Raw genomic sequence first — 14,000 nt, 5'->3', positions numbered from 1 at the left:
GGAGCTGAAGGTGCCCTGCTCCTGCCCAGCTCCACTGCCAGCACGCTCAGCACCACTCTGCGGGGTCTGTGAGCACCGAGCCCACCTCTGCTGGGCTGGTCCTGCGCCGGCACAGCACTGCCATGGGGAGAGCAGCATTGTCCCCTTACCTTCCCAGTTCCCTCAGGCCTCGAAGTTGGAGCAGGGAGCGGAGCAGCCACAGGCTTTCCTGGTACATTGTTAACAGTTCAAAGTGCTGGCTGGGGCAGGGAGGCTGCAGCAGGGCTCACGGGCTCACACCAGCAAGAAGGTGCAAGGATTTCAGCAGGAGGGTGCTGAGCATGAGCATGGCATTTAAAACAAGGTTGCCGGGGTCAAGCCCAGGTGCACACTTCTCTGTAACTTGCTTTCTGTAGGTGACTTTGTAGAAAAAGCAGCAAGGCATCATTCCCGGAGCTGCCACAGAGGTAATTTCTGAGCCACTATTCGGAAGAGGAGGTGTCTGGTGCAAGGGCACCGGGGCCAGCTCAGCTCCCACGGGGAAGCACCTCTCCACGGGGAAGCATCTCTCCTGCCAGGGCCCTGCTGCCGTGGGCTTCACACCCCAGCAGGGCAGAGCACTCGAAGGCATGGGGAGGCTGCAAAAAGCAGGCAAAATGCTGTCAGTCCTGCACGGTCAGGGGGGATCAGGCAGGGAGTCCTGTGCAGGGTGGAGGGGCAGCGGGTCCCAACCCCACTTCGAGGGTTATGAAATCAAGGGGGCTCTTTAACTTGGCATCCTCCGAGCTTGGGTGGCCCTGCTTGTTTGCTGCACTTCCTAAGAGCATGTGTGGGTGGGGAGCCAGATGAATAAGGGATTTATGCTATGAATAATGCTGGGAGAAACGTGCCTGGAAAAGAGAGTGCTGGCTTTTCTCTCACTGACCTCTTCCAGCCAAGGCTGCGCACCCTGGCCGGGGCTGAGAGCAGCATGGGGCATGTAAAACACCTGCAGCACCACCAGGAAGGACAGCATCGTTCCTCCCTGCCCTGCAGTGAGGAGCTGAGACCACAGAGCAGCTCCGAGCATCAGGGATCCAGTTACAGGCTCCCCACAGCCTCCTTGATCCCCTCTGCCCAGTGCTGGGGCAGCTGGGGCTGGGGGCAGCCGGGGGCATGGCACTGAGGGACACGGGTCTGGCCCCTGGGCTCCTGCATCCCGCACCGAGGCCAGTGTGCAGCTGGCCTTGGTGCTGCTCCCTCAGCCCGGCCCCACCTGGACGTCAGGGAGCACCCCGCTCTGCTGGGTCTTCTTCCCTTCCATCCAGATTTTGTGTTCCTGTTTACCCCAAATGTGAGTTCTGGGTAAACCAAAGCACCTCCAAGCCTGCACCCACAGAGGAAACCGAAGACCGTTGCTTTTTCCATGCACAATTTGAGCGCATCGCTCCACCAGCAGATGAGTGAAAAAGCCTTGAGAGAAACAAGATGGCATCTCATGGCCGTTGCAACATGGCATTCTGACTGCCTGGTCACTGGGACGCAGGAGTGGGTTTTTGCTGGGGCTGTGCATCCCCTCCTGTCCCCAACCGGTGCTCGCAGTGCTCAGCCAGGGCAGGAGAGGTGTGGATGCATGGGGAGGGAGGATGGGGCAGGCAGCAGCCGGAAAAGAGCAAGGAGCTGGCGGCAGAGCTCGGTGCCTGGGGTGCCCGGTGGGCATCTGCGCTCCCCCGGGGCCAGCCCTCACCAGGACCCTGGCCTGTGGCCGGGGCCAGTTCCTCTTGGGGAGCAGAGGCAGCTGTTTTGCACGCCGTGCCTGGAGCAGTTGGGAAAGAGGCAGCGGTGGAGCCGGGCGGCAGGTCCGACTGGTTTCCCTCCTGGCGCTGGCACTGACGTACGAGCCCGCTCGCCAAACAGATCCTGCCCCGTCCCTGCGCACCTGACTTGGCGCCGCGCTGCGCACCGAAGGATGGCTGTGCCGCAGCTCTGACCCCAGCCCAGCCCCGCAGCGGCCCATGGAAGGGAAAACCTCGCCGGTAAGGCACGGGCAGCTCCCCCCTGCCCTGGGGCCGGCTGGGGCACTGCGGGTCGCTCTGGGGCCTGACCTCTTTGCTTCGGGTGTTTTGGGGTTGGTTCCTGTCCCCTGCTCCATGGGCTGTGGATGCTGGTGGGGGAAGGAGTGCAAAGAGCTGCCCACGGGGGCTCGGGTGCACTGAGGGGGGAGGAGGAGGAGGAGGAGGAGGAGGAGGACTGCTGCCAGCATCCCTAGCACAAGCCCTGTGCTGTTGGAGGGGGTGTCAGGGACCCTCAGCCCCGCTGCTATTCCAGCCAGGAGGGATCTGTGCCTCGGGTGACTTGTGGAGGATGGGGGCCTGCTGGTGGCAGCCTGGTGAGTCGGACCCGCTGCCAGTGACACCTGCGGGGGCCACACTCTCCTGAGCCCTCAGCATTTTGGTGGCAGCACGCGGGTGGCCCCGGCTGCCCTCCCTGACCCGCTCTCCTGGCGGTTTTCACCTCACTCTTTACAGGTTGGGTCGCTCGGGTCGGCTTGGTTTCGGCTGCAGGGCCTCGCCGGGGTGCAACGAGCATCCCGTCATGGGGAAAACATCCCCGGCCGGCACGGGGCTCAGCCCGCCCAGGCGCGGTGCTGGGCAATTAGTGCACCGAGCGCTGCGGCTGCGCCAGCGCCGGCCAGAGCGTGCAGAGCCTCAGGGACGGGGCTGGAGGGGAGGCAGCGCCGGCAGGAGAGGTCACCCTGCTCCTGCCCCCCGGCACCGGGTGCCTCAGAGGCAGCCTGGAGCATGGGGAGCGGCCGTGGCCGCATCCTGGGCTCGTCGCCGTGCCGGGCAGCCTGCAGCCCTGTCCTTTTGTCAAGGCCCCGAGCTCAGGCTTGCCCGCCTCCAGCACCGTTTAGCTGCGCGACTCTGACAGCGGCACCAAAAGCAGGCAGCCGCATCGTTTCTTGGTGAGGCTGGGATGTGGATGCCTGCACGTGGGGAAAATTGCCCAGTTCTGGGCATCCCTGGCAAACCTGGGATTTGTGGCGTGGATTAAATGGGCCATTGGGAGCCCTGGGTACTGCAGGAGAGTCACTTGGCCTGCCCGTGCCTCAGTTTACCCATCTGTGGAATGGGGTGAGCAGTGATTACTCACCCCCTGCAACATTTTCTGATCTCTGCCTGAAGGGCTCCGCACACTGGCATAAGGCGACCTGTCCCTGGCCCAATTGGGCTGACTCAATCGGCACGGCTTGTCATCCGCGCTTGCAAAATGTCCCTTGCATGCTTCGAGATTTCATTTCCCCGTGCGTGGCCCCTCTGTGGCACCTGGCTCCCACAGCTGGGGGGTGACCAGCGAGCCGGGGGGGGGCACAGCTCAGATTTGGGTTCTCCCAAGCTGGAAACACAGAGCCTTGTGCAGAAATACGGTGCTGCGAGGGGACCAGAGACACCTGCAGGCTCGGGAGGGCTGGTCCCAGGTGTGCAGGGACAATGTCGCCGTTGTTCCCTCGCCGAGCTGACCTGGCACAGAAAATCAGCACTCCTCTGACAGGTGGAAGGCGATTCCCTGCCGGCGGCGGCGGGGTCTGGGCAGCAGGGAGGGGTTGTGAGAAGTGGCAGGAGGGCTCAGCTGGGAAAGATGATCGCCCATTCAGGCAGCTCCCTGCAGCTTATTTAAGCCGGGCTGCTTGCTGCTTGGTTTGATGCTTTGTTTTTCTGCATGGCTGCTCAACCCTGATGCTCCTCCAGGATGCTGCTGGGCCTCGGCTCCTGTTGCAACACCGCCGGTGCCGCCTGGCTTCCACTCTCCCTCCCACTCCGAAACTGCGGCTGATTGCTCTCGCTTCCCTCCCTTCCTTCCCCATCACACCTGGGTGCCGAGCCTCCCGCCCGCCTTTCCCCTGGGATTCCCAGCCTGGTGTGGGCTTGGTGGCTCCATCCCAGGTGGAGCTGGAGGTGAGCGAGCAGGGTCTGGGCTCCGCCACGGAGGGGATGGATGGCCCCAGGGCTCATGCCTGAAGCTTGGGTGCTTTCCGCAACCCTGCTCAGAGCCCTGATGCAGAGCTGAGTCGAGAAGGGCCGAGGTACTGTGTGTGTGCAGGCTGAGCCATGGGTTGTGTGCGGGCAGGCGCGATTCCCTCTCGCTGTGCCAGGGGCAGAGCAGGGTCCCAGCCGGCCCTGCCGGGGCACTCCTGAGCCCCCACCTCTGCTTGCACCAAAGCACGGAAATTACCGGCTCTCCTTCTTCTGCCTGACTTTTAGGCTAAAAGCCACAACAGTGTGAAATGTTCTTGCAGCCGGTGGAACATTTGCAGTGAGGACGTCAGAAAAAAATGGCTCAAACCACAGCCGCACGTGTGAGAGAGGCTCTGCTCTGAGTCTGACTTTTATTCAAAAGGCAGCAAAGGATGAGTAAAGGTTTTGTGGGCAGCAGCTACAGCTCTCTCGTCGGGGCAGCACACGCTCCTTGGCAGAAATATCATCCTTGTAAAGCCGCTGCTGTTTGTGCTCTGTGCCAGTGGCCACCCAACACTAACCAGTTGTGCTGGTTGCTGGGAGCCCTGATAAAACTTTTGTTAGCTTCTCTGATAGAGCTCAAAAAAAAAATATTTGGACTTTAGACTGTTGAGGAAATCAGTAGCTAATAGTTCACCCGAGTGTAAGAAAGGGCATGTGCTTCCTGCTAAGCAGTAATAAGAGCAATTGGAGCTATAGTGGACGTAAATGCTGACCTGGAATGCTTGTGACCCGGAGCTGGAGATGCTTTAGCACCCAGCAGCGCTGGCCCCTGGTGAAGTGGGGTTGTTTTTTGTGCGATGGTGAGCTTTGTCCTTCCCAGCACCGTGATCCTGCTCATCTGATAACTGCAACGCTACACCTGCTGCGGGAGGAGACGTGCAAAATACCAGATATGTGGCGATAGCTCGCAAACGCCGCCGTAAAAGATATCGTGGGTTTTTACAAAAACCCCATTGATGCGTAGGAAAAGCTTTTTCTGGGAAGGGTTTCTGGCACCTGCTCTTTGTTTTATTTGTGCAGTGCAGGACCTGGTGCAGCTCAGCTTTTCCTGCTGGTTGGACACGCTTTCTGACAGCAGGTGCAAGGCTGCCCGGGGATTTTTCATGGTGCAACGCTTTCTGCGACAGCCTGCATCCCACCGGGGACTGCTCAGGAAAAGCAACCCAGGGCTCACCTGGAGAGCCCTCGGCAGCGCAGCGCTGGTGTCCCTGCCTTGCACCCGGGGCTGCTGTGAAAGTCTGGCATGGGGAACACCGGGCTTTGGCTGCAGGCTGAGCACCTCCCGGCGTGCTGTGGCCACGGGGTGGGTGATGTGGAGCAGGGAGGTGGCTCTGGGCAACCAGGAGGCATTAGCGGTGCGGTGCCGCGGCCCTGCGGGTGGAGGTCTGTGCCGGCAGGGCTGGGTGCTCCTGCTGGGCAGCCCTGGGTGCTGTGCCAGAGCTCACAGCAGGCACAAAAGTGCCGTTCAGGGTTTCTCCCTCCACCAGCACGGTTTTCAGTGTGGGGCGGCTGTGGCAGACCCCGCACGGGCAGCGTGTGGCCACGCCGGGTGCATGACTCAGGGGTTAATGCCCAGGAAGTGACAGCGCCGCATTGCAAGGAAGGGCACAGCCGTATTTACAAAGCATGAGCCTGAGCAGGCTCCCGACGTGCTCATTAGGGCCCTGGGCTCCCAGCAGGAAACGTGAGGGCAGGGAAAATCCAGCTGGAAAGGGGGACGTAGTGGCAGTGCCGGTGGCACCTGGAGCTTCGCCGTCACTGTGCTGTCCCTCCCCCAGGTGCTTCTTGCTGGGATCGTTTTCTGGTCAGAGGGAAATGTGATCTCCAGCATCTGTGAGGCCAGAAAGCAGAGAGAGACTCGGAGGGGTGTGTTTATCCCATCTCTTGACGGGCACAGTGGCCCCCTGGGCTGGGGGCTTGGGTCCCTGAGCTGGCTGTGCTCTGCTGCCAGCAAATGCAGGCTCCGGATCTGCTTTGTCCCCTTCCTCCTTTGGGACAACTTGGTCTAAATTTTGTCTGGTTCTTGTTTACAGCTGGCCTACCTCAACCAGTGCAGTGCCAGCAGTGGTCACGGCTCGGTGAGGCAGGGAGGAGGCAGGCAGGAGGCAAGCAGCAGCCTGCAGGGAGCCGCGCACAGGCCGGCCCGTCACTGCCCTGCTCCGGCTGACCGCGTCCTCTGCACGTCTGTAAGGTGCACAGCCACGGCTTGTGGCCAAAAATGTGCCTGGGATTTTACAAATGAGAGGACGATGGTGTAGGAAACGGTGCTTGTGGCGGGCTGCGTGCACAGCAGGTCCCTAAAGGAAAGCGAGAGGCTCCTGCTTTTGGAGCTGATCAAAACTGGGGAAGCTCCTGGAGGAGAACATCTGGCGGAAAGGAAACAAATACATTTTCTTTTGCGAATTCACAGATCAGGAGTGACACAACGGCAGAACAGCATTCCAGGGTGCAGGACGTTTCAGGGCTTGGAAAACACCGATTATTAACTATTACTAAATAACAGTTGGAAATTGCAGTGTATTTTTCAAATGGCTAATTAAAGATAGATGCACAAATTGGGGCACTAGCCCCGTGGAACTGGGCCACGTTGTGACTGCCCCAATGCCAAACGCCCACTTGATTGCTCCCATCGAAGCTATCAGTTGGGAAAATTTGGCCAGCAGCCTCCACAGGGGGCTGAGCTCTGTGACAGGGAGTTTTTCAGCCTTCCCGGATGGGGTACAGAAAGAGGCCCCTCCTCAGTAACTCTCCGTGCTCCCCATGGTGCTGTGGGTGAATATCCTCCCGCGGCGAAGGTTGGTGGTGCCGGGGAGCTCGGCTCTGAACGGACTTTGGTTTTGTTTTGGGCAGCGGGTGGCAGCCGTGGGGACACCCCAGTGGGTGACAGTCACTGCCACAGCGGTGTCCTCTGCTCGCAGACCACGGCATCGCCCAGCAGCGTCCCTCCCAGCCTCCATGCCTCTGCGGCCAGCAGCATCTTCAGCATCCGACCTCCGCAGCCTCGAGAAAACGTCCTTGGCATTAGCTTCAAGCCCTACAGCCCAGATTCCGCCCCGGCCCCGGCCCCCTGCACGACCTGTGAGAGCACACGTAAGACGACGGTGACGAGGGTCACCTCTGGCCTCCCTGGCCTGGGGCAGCCCCTTGCCCGGTCCCCCGGGGAGGGAGGGAGGCAGAAAATGCATCCCTGTGCCCACTGCTGGCACGAGCCTCAGCCACCAGCTGGTGATGCCGTGGGGGTGTCAGGGGTGCTGCAGGGCACATGCTGGGGGGGGGGGGGGGGGGCAGCAGGGTCTGGGTGACCCAGGGAGGCTGTGGCTCCCCCCGACCCGGCCTCCATCCCACTGCCAGGATCCTCGATGTTCAGAGCTCCCTGCATGAGCCAGCGGCGGCTTGCGCTCATCTTCTGCGTCTCCGTCCTCATCGTGCTGCTCGTCGCCCTCATCCTGCTGTGTGAGTGCGGGCCCGGGGGGCACCCTGGGGGCCGAAAGGAGCTCGGAGGAGGGGGCACGGGGCAGGGATCGCTCCCGCAGCCCCCAGCCAACGCGCTCCGGGCTGTGCGCGATCTGCATCCCGCTGGAGGGCAGGCTGGGAGGGCTGGCAGGGAGATGCACGCTTCCCATTTTCTGAGTTTTCCTGACATCTGGCGGACAGGAGGGAGCGCAGCTTTCCAGGGAAGTGGCTGGCCCCGGGCAGCCCCGCTGCTTTCTGTGTGCTGCTCGCTGCGGGCTGAGCGCAGCCTCCCCAGGAGCCAAGGAGAAGTGGGGCGAGAGGCGTGCAGCCGAGTTCCTGCTGGGTGGGCTCTGGGGGATGCTCAGGGCTGGCCAGCCCTTCCCCAGCCCTGGAGAATGGAGCCCGGCTTGAGCAGCAGCCCTGCACCCGTGCTGCTTGGTGTCTGGAAGGCCCGGTGCATGTTTCTGACCGCAGGACCCCATCTGGGTGGGCTCACCACACCTTGCCCGCGGTGGGTCCCAGCCTCACACCCGTGCCCCTGCTTGCAGTTATGTTCTGGCGGTCGCAAACCGGCATCGTGTACAAGGAGCCCGCCGAGAGCTGCAAGGACAGCCCCGTGCGCTGCAACGGTGTCGTCGACTGCTCGCAGAGGAGCGACGAGCTGGGCTGTGGTGAGGCAGCGGGGACGGGGAGGTGAAATTCCCTGTGCCCAGGGAGAGGGAGACCCTTGGCACCGGGTACCACTAACCCCCGTGCTCCAACCCCACAGTGCGGTTCGGGGCCGACCAGTCCCTGCTCCACGTCTACTCCAGCACCGAGAGCCAGTGGCTGCCGGTGTGCAGCAGCGCCTGGAACGAGTCCTTCTCCAGAAAGACGTGCCGGCAGCTGGGCTTTCAGAAGTAATTCCTCCCACCCCGCTGTGTGCTCTGCTCTTTGCCCCAGCCTTGTGGTTTCACCCAGGAGGGCTTTGTCCAGCACTGTTGTCTCACCACCTTTCTCCTCCCAGCGCATCGCAGACAGAATACATCCCCCTGCACGTCGCCGGCAAGAGCCTCACGGTGACGAACGAGCGCGACACCATCCAGCAGAGCCTCAACAGGTAGTGGGCAGCCCCTGCCCTGCCCTGGTGCTGCAGGGCTGCGCTGGGGCTGGGGCTGAGGCCGCGTCCCCCTCTTCTCTCCCACAGCTCCCAGTGTCTCACGGGAAAGTACGTCTCCCTGCGATGCACAAGTAAGCGGGCTGGCCGGCCAGGCGCACGGACAAGGGCAGGCAAGGCCGAACAAACGCTTGGGGGAGCGTTTTCCTGCTGTCTTTGCAATGGGTTGGGCAAACAGGGCATTTTCCAAGAAAATTTTGGGGTAATGCAAAGGGATGAGGATTGCACTCCCACGTTGTCTGCTGGGCCACCAAGCACCGCTGGGGGGGAACTCTGGCACGCATCCTCCGGGGCTTGCCCCCTCTCTGAGCCCTTCGCTCTCCCCTCCAGCCTGCGGGCAGAGGATTTTGGGCCGGATCATCGGAGGGAAGGAAACCTCAGTGAGCAAGTGGCCCTGGCAGGTCAGCGTGCAGTACGGGCCCATCCACATCTGCGGAGGCACCATCATCGGCGCGCAGTGGGTGCTCACGGCAGCGCACTGCTTCTTCATGTGAGTGCTGCTGGGTGCCGGCAGCCCTGGTGCTGGGCACAGCCCTGTAGCCCTCACATCTCACCCCCTGCTGATTTCCACCACCACCACCCCCCCCCAGGAACAGCATGAAGATCCTGGACGACTGGAAGGTGTACGGGGGGGTCTCAGACCTCAAGCAGCACACAGAGGGCATCCCCGTCTCCCAGGTCATCATCAACTCCAACTACAGCGACGACCACGATGACTACGACATCGCTCTCATGAAGCTGTCCCGGCCGCTGACGCTCTCAGGTGAGGGTCTCCGACGGCTCTGCCCTGGGGCTGGCCTGGATAGGTGGTGCTGGGCTGGGGGCAGAGGGAGCCGGGGGCCCGTGGGGCTCTGCTGTGCCACTCATGGTGCCCCATGTGGGCTGCACGGCCGGGGGCAGGCGGGGACCCTGCCGGGGTCAGTGCGGATGGGAGCATTTCCTGCACCCCACGCTCCTCCCTAGCTGCAGGGCTGGTGACTACGGCTGTTATTTTGCTCCCGGCTGACTCACCCCTCTCTTCTCGCCTGGTTTTCATCACGCCTCCCTCCAGCTCAGGTGCGCCCGGCCTGCCTCCCCATGCACGGCCAGCGATTCCAGACAGGCAGGTCCTGCTTCATCACTGGCTTCGGGAAGACCAGGGAGAACGAAGGTGAGGGAGGATGCCGGCTGGGCCACAGAGTGGTCCTGTGCACCCCAGCACATGCGAGGAGTGAGCACGTTTCTGCTGTGGTTTGAGGGCCGTTCCCTGCAGGGCTGGTGCACAGCAGGTGCCCTCCTGGTTGCACACATCTGCGAGAAATGGCAGCTTGCTCCCTGAGAGGACTGGGGGCAGCGGGGGGACGAGGCTCACCCTGCCCCACGGCTCCTCTGCCTTGCAGAAAACACCTCCCCGAAGCTGCGGGAGGCCGAGGTGAAGCTCATTGACTACAAGATCTGCAACAGCGACAAGGTGTACGAGGGCTACCTGACCCCACGGATGATGTGCGCTGGGTACCTGCAGGGGGGGAAGGATGCGTGCCAGGTGAGCTGGGGGCACAGGGTCCCCACCAGGTGACACAAGGCAGAGCTGCCTGCTTTTCCTCACCTCTCTGCCCCCCTTGTGCCAGGGTGACAGCGGAGGGCCCCTGGTCTGCGAGGACAACGGCCGCTGGTACGTGGCTGGGGTGACGAGCTGGGGTACGGGATGCGGCCAGAGGAACAAGCCTGGGGTCTACACACGTGTGACGAAGCTCCTCAGCTGGATATACAGCAAAATGGAGGTGAGGCCACCTGGCGGGGCTGCGTGCATGGAGAGGGGATGGATCCAGCCTGGCCCTGGCGTCTGACCCTGTCCTCTCTCCCTTGCAGAGCGAGAACGACTAAGGCCGGGCTGGAACCCGCACGGCTGCGCCGGCTGGCACCGGCCCCCTCACTTTGCTGCCGCCAGGGCGAGATGTGCCAGCAGCTGTGTGCCCCCACATCTCCGGACTGCCCTCACTGTTGGGGATCTGCCACTGCCCAGACCGAAACTGCGGCACCTCCGGAGTGCCCCTGCCCTAGCTGGGGCAAGGGAGGTGGCTGGAGGTGGCCGGCGGTGGCTCTGCCTGGTGCTGCCGGTGCTGGATGTGCCAGCTCCGAGCCACCTTGCCTGGCACCTGCGGCTCTTGTCCTGTAAAAATAGAAGTGTCCGCACTGCGGTGCCACATAAATGCTCACCAGCAGGACAGGGGCATGGCCAGTGGCCGAGGGGCTGCTGCCCATCCACGCGGAGGAGGATGTGGATGCAAAGCAGGAGCAGGAAAGCCGCAGGGTGCCTGTGGCAAGGGAGCCCCTTCCTCTGCACGCTGCGGGGACTGCTGAGCAGGGAACCCCCAGGCGCAGCTATGGCATCTGCTGGGGGGAACGGTGGTTGCTCCCACATGTGCAGATAGGCTTAGGAAGCGCCTTTTAAATGAAGTTCCTCCCCATCAGATAAAAGCCCATATATTTATTTTTCTATTCTGTGGAAATGGTCTGTGCAAGCACTCACTGCTGGAACTGCATGCAGCCACTCTCGGCTCCCCACTGCCCCAAAAGGGTTTCAGCAGAGCGAGGGGCAGGCCTGTGGTCCCAGGGAGCTGCGGTGATAGAAGCCAAAACCCGAGGTGGAGCATGAAGGAAAGCAGCCCCCCTTCCAGTTGCGGCATCTCCCAGCTGCTGGCTCAGTAACTGGTGCCGGATTTCTTCATCTCACCTGCTCAGCACCCAGGGATGGTGTAGCCTACCTGGCCTGGGGCCACGCTGCACTCTGCCCCCAAAGGAAACATCCATGCTCAGCCCGTGCCTCAGATCAGATGTTTTGAGGCATGCACCTGTGGATGGATGGACGGACGGACGGATGGATGGATGCATGGATGGAAGGAAGCTTCTTCAGTGCGTGGTCGGCTGCGGAGGTCCCTCGTGTGCCCGGCTGCCCCGCACTGCTCTCAATAAACGTTTCGGTAGTGCTCCATGCAGACGGCTCTTTGGGACCTGCTGGGGGAAGCTGCTGGGCCCAGACCCAGGCTGGGGCAGTGCCGTGTGGCTGCGGGACTGCCCCCTCCTCCTGGCTCTCTGGGCTCCAGCACCAAGGCCACGCGTGCAGCAGGGGGTGCAGTGAGGATGGAGCAAGGAAGGGGCTTGAGACACGTGCTGCCACGCAGTGCATGTGCAGAGAGGTCAGCACCCATTGCACACTGGCTCCTGGGTTTTTTTTCATGGAGGTGCCGGTGACGGAGCAGCAGGAGGGTCAGGGCTTGGGCAAACATCTCCCTCTGAAGCATCCCCAGCCATGGGGGCTGCAGCTCTTTATGACACAGGGATCAGCGGCACCGTCTTTGAAACAGCCTGGAGCTGCCTCGCATCCGTCCCAGCACCCTGCCTCTGCCCCTCGGAGCTGCTGCTTCCTTCCCTGGGGGGCGGTGGCTGGGCAGGGGGGAGCCGACCCGGGGCAGAGGGCTCAGCACCGCAGGATGCAGCACATCCTGTGGAGGAGGTGCAGAAATCAGCTCCCCAGAGATGTGAACGCAGGACTTCCCGGGGCCAGGCAGCCACTTTCTGACCCGTTTCTCCCCCAGCTGGCCCAGAGAGACAGCTGGCTGACCCTTGGTGCTGCGGGGGGGCTCCTTGCACACCACAGATGGCCACCTCTGGCCTTGCACGGCCGTGGGAGGTGCAGGCAATACCTGCCAAGCAAAGCCGAGAAGCTGCCGTGGTGCGTGGGCAGCCGCAGGCGTGTCCCTGTCCTCTCCTCGCTTCCCGGGAGCGCCCGCAGGTTCCCAGAACGCCCGCCCACCGGGGACAAGGTTCTGGCACGCCGAGGGCTGTGGTTTGCAGTTGAATTTTGGGATAACTGCTTTAAGTCTGGCTCTGCGTGTGCAGAAAGCACCTACCTCCCCCCGGCCCCGGAGCCGGCCCCAGGGGGCCGGGCAGCGCTTGGTGGTGGCTCTCACCCTGCACCCAGACAATGCGAGCTGTTGCCTTTTGGGAAGCCCTGAGTCAGCCTGACCTCAAACAGCTTTTCAAAGAAGCAACGCAGAAACCTCCCACGACGTGCTCTGAGGCTGCTTTGAAGGCGCGGAGGCCAAGGGAAGGTTTTTGGCTCACTTTACAATGGCCCTGCAGCTCAGCCAGCGCAGGGAGGGGACCTGCTGCAGCTCGGGGCAGGGAGCGATTTGTTCCTGCGGACGTGGAGCCGGAGCAGCAGCCTTGCTCTGACAGCTGCCGCTGGTAGAATAGCACTGAAAACCACGGCTAAAAATGGGAACGTGAAGAAGAGCCAAGGGCCAACGTGCCGCAGCGGCCACGGGGCGCCGGGCTGTACAGGGCAGAGCTGGCAGCCCCGCGGTGCTGGGCTGGCACCAGGCTGGGTGCATCGGCAGCGCTGCTCCGTGCCTCCTGCTTGTGTCCCTGGGGACAGGAGGTGCCACGGGGCAGCAGGGCTTTGGCTCCCGTGCACTGAGCAGCCCGTTTGCTGATGGTTACTGCCAGCTGCTCCGCTTGCGGGCTAGGGAAGGCAATGATTTTTACCAGAACGAAGGCAGCTGGGCTGGGATACGGACAGGGGCTCCGCACGGCTCCCCTGTTTTATGCCGGTCTGATTAAATCGTGAGCTCCCTGGGATTTGAGTTACAAGCACCAGCTCACATTTGTACAAAGGCGCTCTGGGATCTCTGCGTTTCTGCTCGTAAAAGTCGCAGTGTGCAGCACAGAGCAGCAGCTCATAATGTTTTATTGCTGTCTGAGATGGCATGTTGGAGAAACAGATCTTCTGAAAGAGAATAAAGCAAAAATTGGAGCCCAATAAGAGCTGATCTTGCTGGAACTATGTTCCTGGTAATGGGGCCATTTCGGTGCATGGAGGACCTGCACCTCTGCTGAGGATTTCACCTCCTCACAGGTTATTACTCCTCCGCTCTCTGAAATAGCCTCTCAAAGCAGAGAAGTGATTGCAGACCCTAATACAAATTTAATTTATTTCTTCTAAACCTGACATCCAGTGGTCTCTCCTGCCAGGCTCACAGAAAGCTGTGCTGTGTTTCCCCAGGGGCTGAAGTTTTCTAACCAGATTAGAAGCGATTAGTTTCTCGTGCAGCTGCCTGGCCAGGGGTTTTATGCTCTGCTGTTCCCAAAGAAAACACGGTGCAGATGCAGCAGATGCCTCGGGCACACCTTCCTCTCCGCTCCTGGAGCACCTGAGCAAACAGCTCCTCTTTTCCATCATCCAGCACGGCACGGGCAGGGCAGGAGCTGGGCCAGGACCTGCTGGGTGAGACATTTCCCCTTCTCCCTGCCCGGTGCCCCTCGCACTGTGCCTCGCCGAGCGCCCTGCCAGGAGAAGGATTTGCTCTCTGCTGTGGCTCATCTCTTGCACCAAACAATTTTTTCCACGTATCCAGTTTGTCAGGAGCTGAGGG

General features: G+C 61.8%; 1 protein-coding gene across 7 annotated transcripts; it reads left to right on the top strand.

The window, feature by feature from the left end:
* The first annotated feature begins 678 nt into the window (after positions 1-678).
* TMPRSS13 (transmembrane serine protease 13) lies at positions 679-11,557 on the top strand. 7 transcript variants are annotated; one of them, XM_080567672.1, is made up of 13 exons: positions 679-1,994; positions 6,896-7,067; positions 7,329-7,430; positions 7,979-8,101; positions 8,200-8,329; positions 8,437-8,529; positions 8,617-8,699; positions 8,917-9,076; positions 9,177-9,349; positions 9,638-9,736; positions 9,966-10,108; positions 10,194-10,346; positions 10,435-11,557. In XM_080567672.1, the coding sequence occupies exons 1-13, from the start codon at positions 1,974-1,976 to the stop codon at positions 10,447-10,449; spliced, it is 1,467 nt and encodes a 488-aa protein (XP_080423798.1). In that variant the 5' UTR covers positions 679-1,973; the 3' UTR covers positions 10,450-11,557. The 7 variants fall into 7 exon arrangements, with proteins under 7 accessions (XP_080423798.1, XP_080423800.1, XP_080423796.1 ...); XM_080567674.1 differs by having other exon boundaries at positions 1,014-1,994; positions 8,617-8,660; XM_080567670.1 differs by lacking the exon at positions 679-1,994 and adding an exon at positions 2,132-3,914.
* Positions 11,558-14,000: the final 2,443 nt, after the last annotated feature.

Source organism: Anser brachyrhynchus, assembly GCF_964034855.1.
Source record: "Anser brachyrhynchus genome assembly, chromosome: 25".
NCBI lineage: Eukaryota > Metazoa > Chordata > Aves > Anseriformes > Anatidae > Anser > Anser brachyrhynchus.
Note: the sequence above shows the minus strand (reverse complement) of the source record. Positions and strands in the feature narration are given on the sequence as shown.